Source organism: Juglans microcarpa x Juglans regia, chromosome 1S (assembly GCF_004785595.1).
Source record: "Juglans microcarpa x Juglans regia isolate MS1-56 chromosome 1S, Jm3101_v1.0, whole genome shotgun sequence".
In the NCBI taxonomy this organism is placed as follows: Eukaryota; Viridiplantae; Streptophyta; class Magnoliopsida; order Fagales; family Juglandaceae; genus Juglans; species Juglans microcarpa x Juglans regia.
In genome coordinates this window covers 20,604,993-20,618,477 of record NC_054595.1, presented here as the reverse complement: position 1 = coordinate 20,618,477, position 13,485 = coordinate 20,604,993, and the positions used below count along the sequence as shown (strand labels likewise).

The window sequence follows — 13,485 nt, the reverse complement described above, 5'->3', positions numbered from 1 at the left end:
TTAGCTTCATGTATCAGAATGACAATATTTGGCCAGTCTCAATACATTCATTTAACGTGGTCTAGCTGCCAACGTCATTCAAATAAGTATAAAATAATCTAGATAGCTATGAACAGTAGATCTTCAAATTTGAAGATGAAGATGAATGTCCAGTAGCTCAAAGTTTAAGATTTGTGTATATGGTGAATCCAATACAGTAATTTTAAAGCCAAATTCATCAAAATTTGAATATTAGACTCATTTGATGAGTTCAATACTAATGCTCTTAGGCTGCTAAAAGTAAGGAACACGACAACCTCATGAACGATATATAAGAAATGAAAAGTAAGTCTAAGGGTATGATCTTTCTTCTCTCCCTTTAGACACACACATACGAATATCTCAAAGGATATTAACTGACTTTGACATCGAAAGTTTCGAGCATCAGAGGCTTCAGGTACCGAAGGTCACTCTATTTGCAAGTGGCATGGAGGTAGGAGGCATACCGAAATCAACATCAACACTCATCATCAATCATCCCACTAAAAATTCTTCTTTGTTGTTCCCAAAAAAAAAAGAAGAAGAAGAAGATTAAAACTAAATAAAAAGGGTATTTCGTTCGTGAGTGGAGAGGAGAAGGAAGTGGGGTTTGCTGTTCTTGTTGGCAACACTTTGCGCGGGCGTGGCTAGCAAGAAAGTTTTGTGAACCAAAATCAAGTCTGCGGGCGGGATGCGTGCGCGTAAACCACAAATTACTCTTTGGACTTTTATAAGCATTACATAATAAACGTGTGCATTTTCGTGATGATTTGTCCCTTGTCTGGGGTATGCTAGGTAATGGCTAATAACATGCACAAGCAAATCAAAGGGCCCCTCGATATAGTACTACATTAGTATTAATAAAGGAAAACCATATGGTTGATTGTCTTTTAGGGAGTGGTTTCTACAAAATTACTAAAAGCTAGACTTCGATACTTTCTTGGAAGGATCATGGCAACTTCACCGCCTGTCATTACACGTTGGGAACGCAATCCTGCATGTCCTTAAGATCTTCATGAGAACCTTTCAAATCCTGAATGCCACTTTCATACTAACGACTGTTTGTTGCTGCTGTGTTGGCTTAATTTTGTTGTGTTGACTTCATTCGTTTGATCTGCTACTCTTCATTCTTATGCTATATGATGCATCTGTGTTTCTCCTTATTCCCAATTAATTCTAGTATTTGTATTGCTAGTCATCACTCAACTGATCAGTAAAAATTTATATCTTATCTGTGTAATCAAACGAGATTATACATACTTGATTCAGTATATTCTTTTGATCTCTTCCTCAATAATCTCTCCATCAACACGTATGTACGTTGTTTAGAGATAGATCTACATTTCTTTCTATGATCCTTCTCTTTCTGCATGCCTCAGATCATTAGCTGTTATCTTGGAATGCTCACATTCATGCACGTCTTAAATTGCATGGCCAATGCTGGACAATTCAATACAAATTGAGACTTAAGGTAAAATTTAAGTTAGTAATTTCGTAATTATAATATAATAAAATATAAATTATTATATAAAATATTTCTAAAATTCTCAATAAAATGGGATTTTATTTAAAATATTTAAATAATTTTTTTTGAATTTATATTTAATACATCAACTTAAAATGAGGCCTCAATGTAAATTTTGTGCCTCAATTTAGTAAGATCTTAAAAAAGTTATTTAAAATTATAAATAATTCATTGAATTAAATATAAAATTTAGTATTATAGTGCCTTGCATACATTGGAAAATATAAAATTATTTAAAACTTTATTTAATGAAATGATTTTTTTTTTCAAAAATTCTCTTAAAAAAATACCTCACTTTTATTTTTGGGATGGGGCAAGGCCTAAATGGCCTTACCATTGAGCCGACCCTAGGTCAATGTTAACTGTCCCTGGTTTCTTAGAAAAAAAACATCTTAGAAATGTTGTAAATAGGCATAAATGCTGTAACATTTTATAAATATTGTGGAGTTATCCTTTTATATATCTTGAATATAAGGGATTTGTGTGTGTGTGTTTTCCTAATTTCGCAGGATTTATTGACCATGCAATTTACTCGTGTCTAGACTCCTTTGTTTCCGGCCCTAACTAGGTTGGTTTGATGGAGAGGTTGAAGCTGTCCTACTAACATCACTGGAACACAACTAATGTTTGTCGGGCACACATCCAAGTTGATCCAAGACATAACCCTGTCCTGGACATGAGTAAATCTTTTCAATTTTTATTTCTAATTAAGTCAGGTAGATGACCTATTTTTTTATATTCTTATCGTGACATGATTTAATATGTACAAAAAAATGTCTAATTGTATATTTTTTTTTTTTTTAAAAAAAGATTAATTTAGTTTTTATATATATCTTTTTTTTAATAATGTTATATATATTCGTAAAGTACGCAAACGTCATGCAATTGTTTTGAAAAAAAATAGAACTTACTATTAAAAAATTAATTTTTTTATATAGATTTTATATTTATTTAATTTTTTAAAAAAAATTGTGCAATATTTACATACTCAACAAATGCAAATATATATATATATATATATTTTTAGGTTGACCAAGATGCAGAAATCTGAGTAGGAGGCCAACAAAAGCAAGCAAGGGATGATTATTTAAAGAAATTAGGGTCTTGTCGAGAAGAAAAACAAGGTCCAAACTTGGATGCAGTCAAGGGGACCTATTGGATTGGATTATGAGACAGGATGTTTAATTAAGATGATTAAACATGTTTAATTAATTAAAAATTTTAATTATTTATCTCAACTTACAGTTTATCTTACTCCTAAATCTTCAAAATAACTTACAGCTAATTAATTCTGAATTGGCCAAAAAAAAAAACATTACAGAACATAATTACCAAAATAGCCCGAGACCTCATAGACAGAAGACACCCAAAAAAATAAATAAATAAATCGTGTGGTCATGAATTTTCTGATGTTGTTGCACTTATTTTCCGAAGGTGCTTAGCTGCTCTTCCATCAGGCATCCACCGTCCGCTCTTGTAAATGAATAAATAAACTTATTTTTTAAGGCTAATATATATTGTTTATATAAAAAATTATCATATCAGAATATATAAAAAAATATATTGATATTTTGATCATAAAAATTAAATAATATAATGTTAATAAAAAAATTTTCTCACCAACTAGTATTTATCATTTTATACCTCACACTTCATGAAAAATATTAATACATTTTATGAATAGATATAGAATCTCCAATGTAAATAATGGTTGATTTGTAGCAAAATTCATGTTAATAATATAATATAGATTGCGAACCTTGTAAATAAAAGTTTTCAAATAATAAAAAATAAAACAAATAAATAAAAGAGCATGACTTTGTAATTTCCCGCAAGCAAAAGGGCGATTATCTTCTTCCCCCACAGCCGATTCATTCCCCATAACACTGAAGTCTGACGCTGCACAACCCCAAAAAAGGAAGGGAGGTTCCATTAACGACAACCTTTTTTATGTTCCGCCTAGAAAACAGCCTCTGCTTATCTCTTTCCAATTTCCTCTCAGGATTTCCACTTTCCCATACCTTTTTGAGACTCGGAGAACACCCACCCATAGCACCCACCCATTTTAGGTTCTACACCAAAAGACACAAAATAATTGAAGACAACAATTCTCCGACCATTCCTTTATGATTCTTCCCCTTCAACCTCACAATCTGATCTCTTCTTTGATTCCCATACGAAATCGGGTTCCTTTTTTCACAAGGGCATCTTTCTTTTTGCTGGTGGTAGTATTAGTATTAATCTCTAGCGCTCTCTCTTCCACCGCTACCAACGCCAAACCCCTAAAGAAGCAGCATCCAGAATCAACATGAAGGTCCACCCGATCCCCAGGAAGCGTAACATCACCGTCCAATACGATATGAATGCGAGAGATCCTCTCTCTGAGGCTCAGGCCCTTCTGGGTCTCTCCTCCAAGAAGCTCAGGCGCTTGCCACACGTCTTCAGCCGCGTCCTCGAGCTCCCCTTTCGGTCCGACGCCGATGTCTCGGTCGAGGAGAAGCCCGATTGCTTCCGATTCATCGCTGAGACCGATAACGATATCCGCAACGTGCGGGCCCACACCGTTGAAATCCATCCCGGGGTAACGAAGATTGTGGTGAGGGAAAGTGGGTCCCTCGAATTGTCCTTGGACGAGCTTGAGCTCGATATGTGGAGATTTCGGCTACCCGAGTCGACCCGGCCGGAGTTGGCAAGCGCGGCCTTTGTCGATGGAGAGCTTATCGTGACGGTGCCCAAGGGCGAGGAGGGAGTGGAGAATGCTGAGGAAAATGGCGTTGGTGGTGGTGGAGACGAGGATGTTTGGAGAGATGGGAATGGTGAGGGCTTTAGAGGAGGTATCGGAGGTAGGCTTGTGCTTGTACAGTAATAAGTATTTGGACTTTTTATTTAATTATTGTCTTTTTTAATTGGGTTTTTAGTAGTTTGCAAGTTGTTGTTGAGGTTGTCGGTGGTGTTGGGGATGAGACTGGTTTTCGACTTTTTGTATGCCTACGTTGCTGTTAATCGATGTTGATCTCTCTTTGCCTGATAAGTATGAGGGCATGGGAGATGATCTCTTTTTAGTTAATTGATGTTGCTTTGGCATGTTTTTTTCACTAACGAGTTTTGAGATCGGATGGTTCTTGGTATATTGTAGGATTAATTGACCTGTCTAGAGAGAGTTCTTGGAAGTTTACATGATATCCTTTATGCATTTGCTTTTGAACATAAAAAGAAACCTTAAGGAATGGAGCAGAGAACATAATTCTGTCCTATCTTCTGTTGCCTGGGTTTCTGAGGTTGGAATTCTGGGTCAAATGGTAGTAATTGGTTGAGTAGGTATTTGCACTCAGCACTCGTGGATTCCCAAAAAGCAAGATGATATGTTTGAAGTAAGATTTTGTTCTTCTTTCCTAAATTTTCTTGATGAGCGACTGCAACACTGTTGTCTAGTCCAAATACCTTGGTCAGTGATTCTTGTACTGCCTTAGACTTTTGACATATTTCTGGAGATTTATGGCTGTTTTTACTTGGTAAAAAATATTCTCTTCTTCCGGTATTCCACCTGTGAGAATACTCGCTTCATAAATCAATGGCATTATTTCATGTTTTGTGCTGAGAATTGATTCCTCCATTACTCCATGATAATGAATATATGCTTTTTGTCCTCTTACTAGAAAGTAATCTAATCTCAGACCTGAACATTTCATTTGCTTTATACTTTCAGTGATGAAATCTAGGCTCTAGCATATCTAGATTTCACCAGCTAACGATAATTTGCATTATCTTACAAGGCATTTGGCCTTTTTTCTTTCTTTTTTCTTAAAAGGAATAGGCTCAATTTTTTCTCTCTTTTGAATCAAATTGACCTGATGAATGATGATCCCCACTATTGATGTCTTTGTTGTGCTTTTGATAGCTTTTTTTATTTTTTTCATAGCTTTTGATCCGCACTTCTGATAGCTTTTGAAGCTAGTAGGTCCACATCCTCTTAGTCTGACACTAAAGATATTCGTCGTCAAGATTAAGATCAAATTATCATGTTTCTTCTAAAATCCTGCTTGACTTACTAATGCACTTTCTTTGATCATGCCATAAACAATAATCATTTTTCCTTTTTCCATGGAAGTGAATTAACTATTTGTGATAGTTCAACGTTCTGTGACAGTTCTTCCCGATGCTTTGGCAGAGATAATTGTTTAAATATGCTGGGAATGATATTGGAGGAAGAATAAGAACGCTGAAAGTTCATTTCGATGCTTCAGCAGGATTCTAGTTAAATACGCTTGGGATGAGATGGAGGAAGGGAAGAATAACTATTTCATTTGATCCGAAGCATGTCATGATGAGTTTCATCATAGTTTGGATGATATGCTTCAATTTTGGGGCTGAACTTTTCTCTGGAATTGCAAAACCGTTTATTTCCGAGAGTTCGGAATCGTGGATCACTTTGGAGGTCTATTTTGCCTCTCCCTTCACAGCTGATGTGAGCCTTATGGAAACTTTTTTGTTTTTAACAAGAGGCGACATTTTTCAGCACTTCTAACTTGAATTTGACAATTCTTATGCATTCAGTCGCTAACTCAGAAGTGTTGTGTGTACTCTGCAAGGTAGTTTATTTGTTGCTTACTTGGTTGAGACATTCTAATAAGAGCCCTTGATGAACTCCGTTCCTGTACTTCGATGGCCACACATACATAAATTATTGTTCCTGAGATTGTTTATCAACTTATCACAGACAGTGGTCTTGTTATGTTTCCCAGCAAAATCAAGGGAAACTAATAATGGGGTTTCTGTGATTTCAATGCCTCCTGCTTTATGCATGCGAGTTGAAAGAGTTACGTTATGAACTATATTACCCTCATCTCATTCCTATCAGTGTCTGTGTAACACCATCCACCAGGATCAAATGGTTTCATGGTAATATTAACATCAGTTCAATACGATGAGAGCGAGACAAAAAGTATGGCATATAGCATAATCGAGTTGAAACTTTAATTTAGGTTGCAGCTGATTATTGGGTCTTTTGAGCATCTGAGAAAGTAAAAGGTTGAGAGATGCAGACAAACCAGATCGGGAAAGCCAAGTTTTGAAAGGGCTCTCTCTGAAATGAAAATCTGGTTTCACGGTGATTTCACTATCGTGTTCAGTTTTTTTTCCCTTGTAATCTACTTTCAACAGAACTATGGTTAGCTTTAAAAACGAATAAAAAAGACAGCCTAGAATCTTTGAATTACGGCCTCCATCGATCTCATCAAGTGAAGGTGGGCACGAATTTATGCTTTTGTTTCTGGTAAGGAGAACTCTCCCTCGGGTTACCCTTGCGTGGCTCTGCTTTCGTTCAAAAGTTCAGAACAATATTCACTTCTTGCTATAGTAAACCTATCTCCTTAAACAGAAAAAGAACCTCTCCCCTTTCTAAATCAGATTACCGGAATCCTTGCTCTTGATATTATAATCCATCAGATGAAGTACATGACACAACCCATATTCCTCATATTCATCGATTCGGGGAATCCGATTCTAAACATATGTCACAATTACCAAAATTTGTCTTGGACCAACAATGAAGACCTAAAAGAGTTGACGCCCTTCGACGGGAAGAAACAAAAAAGCAAGTTGAATTGTCATAAACAAATCCCAACCCCAGAGATTGGTAAATGTTCATTTCTTTGTTTTGTTTTGTTTTTTTTTTTTTTTTTTTTCCTTTTTGGGTAAGTGGCAGATGGGAGAATTGTTAGGTTGGTTTGGATTTAGAGATGAGAAGAGATGGTTTTAGATGAAAGATGAAAACTGAAAAAAATATTGTTAGAATATTATTTTTTAATATTATTATTGTTTTGAAATTTAAAAAAGTTGAATTGAGATTTGAAAAAGTTGAATTGTTTATTATATTTTGTGTGAAAATTTGAAAAAATTGTAATAATAAGATGAGATGATATGAAACGCTCTCCGAATCCTAACAGGACCTTTCCTTAAAACAACGTGGATGGAAGCAAAATGGCAACCCATTCTCATGTAGTCGATCACTTGACCTACACTATAAGCTGTTTATTGAGAAAAAAAAGTTACCAGCTCCAATGTAGGAAGCCAAAAAATTATAAGAACGTCCGAGTGATCCTTCAACATGCTCCACTAAATTACTTCACAATACCTTTGTCAATTCTTCCACAGTTTTTCCACTGAACCTCAGCTGTTTGATTTCAGCATCAGGGTAGCTAGTTCTTTACACGGCTAAATTTTTATCCCTTTTGTGTGCTGAGCCAAAGTTTTTCAAAGGCACACAGGCAAATTCTACCAGTATCCGACTGAGACAACATAGAATGCATGTCTGTCTGCAGATATACACGTGAATCAACTAAGGATGAACACGGTCCAAGACCAAAATTTGATGAACAAATGTTGAACTGTATGGCACTATGGTTTTAGTTCATTTTCCAAACCAAAGTGTTCCCTCAGGAATCCTTTAGAAGTCCTCCCAAAACCGTTGGCAACTTTTCCCATATCCTTGAATTTATTGAGTTCCCGTTTTATCTGCTCTACCCTATTCATGACACAGTCCATAAAGCTGTCTGGTTCAACAGATGATACACGGCATGACAGATCAGACTTCTCACTCTCGAGTTGCTGATACAGACTAAGAAGATAGTTCTTCTGTGCATGAAGCGTTTCCTCTGCGATTTTATATTCGGACTCCTGTGACTTCTGCAGTGCCAGCAGAACATGGTCAATCTCATCTTCAAGCTTTAGGGACTGTGTCCAAGGGTCAAAATCTACTAGTAAAGTGTGCTCCGAGCTCCTGGTGACATCTAAAGAGTCTTGGCTATTTGGAACTGCCAGGGGAGCATTTCCATGGCCCAAGGCACCTGCTTGTGAACACAAAGTGTCCGAGGCTCAGAAACAGATAGAAAGAACTGGTTTAATAAATATCTATAGTGATAATGGCGTAGTCAGAGATTATGGAGTGACTTGATTCAAAGCAAAACAAAATGGAAGCCATGTCCCTTTTTTCCAAGTTGAGAGAGAGGCATGCATCAGCATCAATCTAATGATTCATCATATTTCTGTCTCTGTGAAGATGATTTTCTGAAAACTCCACATCATGGTGAAATGCTGACAGAAACATTCGATCAGAAAGAAGTTTACAAATCCTCCCATTTCCATGAGAGAGAGATAAGAGATTATGAAAATTGGGAAGCTATTTCTTAAGCTTGCAAAACTTGTGCCCAAATGAAAACCGTGATGCAGAGATCTTCAAGTGCACAACCACTGTTAAGTTGGTAGAGTTGAACGATTAATTTCAAGTATTTATAATGGAAAATTACCTTCAGAAATAGCTAAGAAGTTATCATCCACTTTCCAGATACCTTCAAGAGGAGCCCCATTTTTGAGCTGATAAAAACATCAAATGGTTAGACTCACGGTTTTACAAACCTGGGGAAAGTGGGCCAGGATAAAAACTGCAAAGGGAAGAAAGCTAAAACTTTAACACTTAGGTAACGGTTTTACCTTTGCAATGGCCAACTCAAAGCGATGCAACAACCGCATTGCACTGGTTTTCTGTGAACCACGCAAAATGCAGATGCCAACACCTAAAATCTTCTCCACATCATCCCGGAAATCAATAGATGCACATGTTTGTAAAAGCCTTGTAGCATGTGGAACCAGATCAGTTCTAGCATCACAACGACGGCAATAATACTCAGCATCCAATCCAATGCTTCCTCCTACTGTCCCAGCCATGTAACATCGAAGGGCACAATCAATATGAGCAATATGCGCACATATATAACCCTCATCCACCACTGCTTCACATTTGATGTAACTGTAGCCACCATAGTCTAAATTTATAGTCTTGCTGCAGAAGATACAACAACAATCAAGGCAGAATCGAGGTTCGCTGCAGCAAAGATCACAGGGCATGGCTGCTAAAGGTGGCTTCTCCAGTGGTTCCAAGATACTGCTGCACATCTTATTCCCAGCCTTACATCCCATGGTGTCGGTCTGGGAATCAGACACATCATATTCTGGCATCCCTTCAAAAGGTACAGTAAAGAAATGATGCTCCTTCACATGACCTGTAACAGAGCAACATTGTTGGACAAGAAAAAAAAAAAAAGATTCTAGTGTGAAACCGAGGCAAAAATAATAGCAATGATATGACTCGGTAGTTTACATCATTCTAAAGATTCAGTTTCAATGCTAAAATGCAATAAGCGTGTCAACATGTTCAAGCTGATGAAATTATCAATACTAATTAAACTATCAACTGCAGAATTAAATGAACATAGAGTATGCATCGTACCATATGGAACCAGAAACACAAGTTTGCACAAACAATAAGTCCAAAATAAAATTAACAAAAAAATGGTGGGTTAATTACAGGACCATTTGTTAATGCCGACTTCTTTGCTGGGATCTTCCAGCTGAATGAGGCCAAAAATGCATTAATGTCAGCGCCAGGGAATTTTGTTCGGACAAATTGCTCAACAGAAAGTTTGCTTGCAAAACCATATTTTCCACGCGTCGAGTTCTCGAGATGTCTAAGGCGCCTCGGAAGAAATAGGTACCTGTCCTTATAATATCCCGTAGTGGCAACTCTTCTACCCACCCTCCAACTCCATACATCACCTGGGTTGGGCCAGTTTACAGGAGCATATGGCAAACCCTCACCAGACTCCTCAGGTAAAACCAGCCTCAATAGAGAACCACTTTCCTCTGTCTTGGGTGTGCTTCCATCTCTTTCATCAGGAAAGTCAATCTCCATATATATCTTTCTTCAGCTAGCAGCTGGCAGTAGCTGCTGAACTGCCAAGCTGTCCAATGTCATTAAAAAATCACTATCAGTAAACAAGGAAGAGAAACCTTTAAAACTTCGGAATAGTAAAGCAACTCAAAATGCTCCAAAACTTTCTGGTTCTGACTTACGGTACAAAAAAAAGGGAGAATTAACGCAACCACTCAGCTTACAATGTAAATAGAGGCAAATTAGTTCGGAAAATACTAAATAATCAGATTTTCCCTCAAAAAGAAAACAAGCAAAACCCAAAAGATAAGTTCAGTCAAAATTGACCAATCATAACTGCGGTGCCCCAGATTCATATATATTTTTGCAGAAAGATATTAATGTTTGCGTCATGTACACCACCACAAAAATCCTACCGGTTTTCTTATTTCTAACTACTAAGGCCCACTCTGGTTTTCTTTCAATTCACCATACCCTAATCAAAGGGTTTCTTCGTTACTTCTGTAGTGGCAAATGACTGCCACAGTAAACGAGCATAACTCACAGTTGAATTGGAAAGTCCATTGAAAATTGAATCGAGTGAGTAGCGATTACAATTTGCTTTCTTCGGTGTCTTCTCGGAGAATAAAATCAAACAAAAACGATTGATGGATCGGTCCGACCGTCCGATAACTCCCAAAATCCCCCCCCCCCCCCCCCCCAAACACAAAAAAAGTAAACGTGGTGGGTGTGATCTAAGGCCCCCGTAACACTACATGCATACATTCCAACTATATAAACCCAAACATAGACTGATTCTCATTTTCAACAACGATCTCAAACGAAAAATATAATAGTTGAAACATGAAGAAGAAAGGCTAAAAGCATCACCTGAGACTAACAGTGTTGCTCAGATGCGAACTCAAGGAGAAAACTGGTATCCGATTCGAACAAATCACGTCATCAAGTACGAAAATACTAGGCAACATGAATCAGAAAGTAGTGAGAGAGAGGGAGAGAGAGAGCGAGCAAATTTTCCGATGTTCATAAAACAGAATGATGGCTCGATTAGCGGGTACAAAGACGAAGTAGACGAAAGCAACTGGAACTGGAAGACCAAATCCCGACTTAAACCCCAACAGCCAGAGAGACGGAGAGTTTATTAAAAAGGAAAACCAAATTGAGAAAAAATAATTAAAAATAAAAACAATTGAACATTATAATTTTTATAAACTCTTATATAAAATATAATAAATAATTTAATTTTTTTAAATCTCATAATAAAAATAATAGTGAAAAATTATATTATCACAATATTTTATTTAATTTTTAATAAAACATCTATTCTAAATTGCGTAACCAAACAGATAGAAAATAATTACAAACCTTTCACAACTTCTTTCAAAAACAATTGAACAAATCAAAATATATTCTTTAATGATAAATTTTACATTTTTATAAATTCAGTCTATAAAATTTATATATTCTAAAATTATATCGCATTATCCTCTCAAATTTACCCTTTCAAGTTGGCCAACTTTTTACATTTTTAATAGATATTCTTTTGAAACATATTTTACCCTATTTTATCTCAATATACCCTTTTTGTCAACATTTTCTATCTTGAGAAAACGTTTTACCATTTTTTGCTAATTTAAAGCTTTTTCTAACCCGTTAGATGAATTTTTTTTTTTTTTTTTAATAGATCCAATTCAATTTTAAGATCTCCACTTAATCAAATAAAGAATTTTATGGGCTTTTTTTAGGGAAGTTTATAGATTCTTTCAGTGGGAGACTTTGATCTTTCTTCCTTTTGGTGAGTGTGTATTTTTTTTTTTTTTTCCTTTTTTGGTTTAGGGCCTTAAGTGGTGGCCTCGGTGGTTTAAATGAGCATTTTTTTTATTAGAAATAAATTATAACTTATGTTTTAAATTGGGATGTGAAAGATAATTTGATTGTTTATTAATCATATTGCAAAAAGAGTAATAGTTTTAAGGAAAAAAAAATGAAATGGTCCTTTAGTTTGTGTTTTATTTTTAGAATTGAAGAAGAGGACAAAAAATCAACCATTGAAAAAAAAGAATAAAAATGGTGGAAGTTGCATCCTATTGCCCAAATAAAAGTAGGTGTGTGTATGTATATATTATATATATGTGTGTGTGGGGGGGGGGGGGGGGGGGGGGGGGGGGGGGCGGCTTGACAAAAAAAAATTATTGGTGATTAAGCAAGTGATTTTAAGTATATTGATATATTTCTTATTTTTTAAAAACATTTAAATATATTAAAAAATGTAAATAAAAAAATAAAAAAAAAATTACAAAAGCAACTAGTGGTTAAAGAGCCCGACTCTACATATATATGTGTGTGTGTGTGGAAAAAACTACTTTGCCTCGTAATTTGACCGTTTGACAAAAAAAAAATTATTGGTGATTAAGGAAGTGATTTTAAGTATATTGATGTATTTCTTATTTTTTAAAAACATTTAAATATATTAAAAAATGTAAATAGAAAAATAAAAAAAAATTACAAAAGCAACTAGTGGTTAAAGAGCCCGACTCTACATATATATATATATATATATATATATATATTTATTCTTTATAAAGTTTGAGTGATTATGAGTGTAATTTTTTATATATATATAAAACCAATTAACAGATTACTCAACAAGCACCAGTGGTCTAGTGGTAGAATAGTACCCTGCCACGGTACAGACCCGGGTTCGATTCCCGGCTGGTGCAATCCCCTGAAAGAGCAGTGATGAATACTTTGCGCCCCTGTGATGGTTGGGTCCATCATCTTTCATCTGCTCCATCAGATAATAACCCGCGCATCTGAGCTCTTTCTGCTGTCTTTTTTTTTTCCGTTGAACTGCTCCTGCTCTGATCTTTTTCCCTTCTCAATATTTCTGCCAAACCTCTGGTGTTTTTGGATAAAGATTATACATGTATCTACTCAAATCTTCTTCTCCAATGTAATGCATTCATCGGTGCAGAAAATGGCAGCCTCAGTTGCAAAAGTGGTGTCCCTCAGCCACATATCTACAATTAGAATGCGTTAATGATTTTTTTTTGAATAACGGATAAATATTTCACTTAGAATTAGAATTAAAATAAATGAAATGATCAAAATTAATATTTTAATAAAATAATAATAGATTTAGAGAGTCTGTAATTTAATATTATTGAAAAATGACCAGTTAAATTTATAAAAATGAGATAATTAATAGGAAACTAAA

General features: G+C 35.6%; 2 protein-coding genes and 2 non-coding genes across 7 annotated transcripts; 3 read left to right on the top strand and 1 right to left on the bottom strand.

Moving 5' to 3' along the window:
• Window positions 1–3,412: 3,412 nt before the first annotated feature.
• On the top strand, window positions 3,413–6,200 carry LOC121246700. 3 transcript variants are annotated; one of them, XM_041144933.1, is made up of 2 exons: window positions 3,413–4,386; window positions 5,673–6,200. In XM_041144933.1, the coding sequence occupies exons 1-2, from the start codon at window positions 3,852–3,854 to the stop codon at window positions 5,723–5,725; spliced, it is 588 nt and encodes a 195-aa protein (XP_041000867.1). In that variant the 5' UTR covers window positions 3,413–3,851; the 3' UTR covers window positions 5,726–6,200. The 3 variants fall into 3 exon arrangements, with proteins under 3 accessions (XP_041000867.1, XP_041000869.1, XP_041000868.1); XM_041144935.1 differs by having other exon boundaries at window positions 3,414–4,386; window positions 5,712–6,200; XM_041144934.1 differs by having other exon boundaries at window positions 3,414–4,386; window positions 5,691–6,200.
• Window positions 6,201–7,637: 1,437 nt separating this feature from the next.
• On the bottom strand, window positions 7,638–11,394 carry LOC121246969. Of its 2 annotated transcripts, none has more exons than XM_041145296.1 (5): window positions 11,150–11,394; window positions 9,911–10,338; window positions 9,032–9,600; window positions 8,848–8,914; window positions 7,638–8,388 (listed from the first exon to the last, which is right to left on the bottom strand). In XM_041145296.1, the coding sequence occupies exons 2-5, from the start codon at window positions 10,287–10,289 to the stop codon at window positions 7,940–7,942; spliced, it is 1,464 nt and encodes a 487-aa protein (XP_041001230.1). In that variant the 5' UTR covers window positions 10,290–10,338; window positions 11,150–11,394; the 3' UTR covers window positions 7,638–7,939. The 2 variants fall into 2 exon arrangements, with proteins under 2 accessions (XP_041001230.1, XP_041001229.1); XM_041145295.1 differs by having other exon boundaries at window positions 11,139–11,393.
• A 1,523-nt stretch (window positions 11,395–12,917) lies between these two features.
• TRNAG-GCC lies at window positions 12,918–12,988 on the top strand. Its single transcript has one exon. It is a non-coding gene; the product is annotated as a tRNA-Gly (tRNA).
• Window positions 12,989–12,999: 11 nt separating this feature from the next.
• LOC121247932 lies at window positions 13,000–13,089 on the top strand. Its single transcript, XR_005937333.1, has one exon. It is a non-coding gene; the product is annotated as a small nucleolar RNA snoR114 (small nucleolar RNA).
• Window positions 13,090–13,485: the final 396 nt, after the last annotated feature.

What these genes read in the sequence shown, in the direction of transcription:
- LOC121246700 (XM_041144933.1), top strand. Translation starts at nt 3,852, where the DNA reads ATGAAGGTCCACCCGATCCCCAGGAAGCGTAACATCACCGTCCAATAC. An exon ending in CTTTAGAGGAGGTATCGGAG is followed by an intron (nt 4,387 to 5,672) that starts GTAGGCTTGTGC and finishes TATTTGTGATAG; the next exon opens with TTCAACGTTCTGTGACAGTT.
- LOC121246969 (XM_041145296.1), bottom strand. Translation starts at nt 10,289, where the DNA reads ATGGAGATTGACTTTCCTGATGAAAGAGATGGAAGCACACCCAAGACA. An exon ending in GAAGTCGGCATTAACAAATG is followed by an intron (nt 9,601 to 9,910) that starts GTCCTGTAATTA and finishes GCTCTGTTACAG; the next exon opens with GTCATGTGAAGGAGCATCAT. An exon ending in CTTCTTAGCTATTTCTGAAG is followed by an intron (nt 8,389 to 8,847) that starts GTAATTTTCCAT and finishes GTTCACAAGCAG; the next exon opens with GTGCCTTGGGCCATGGAAAT.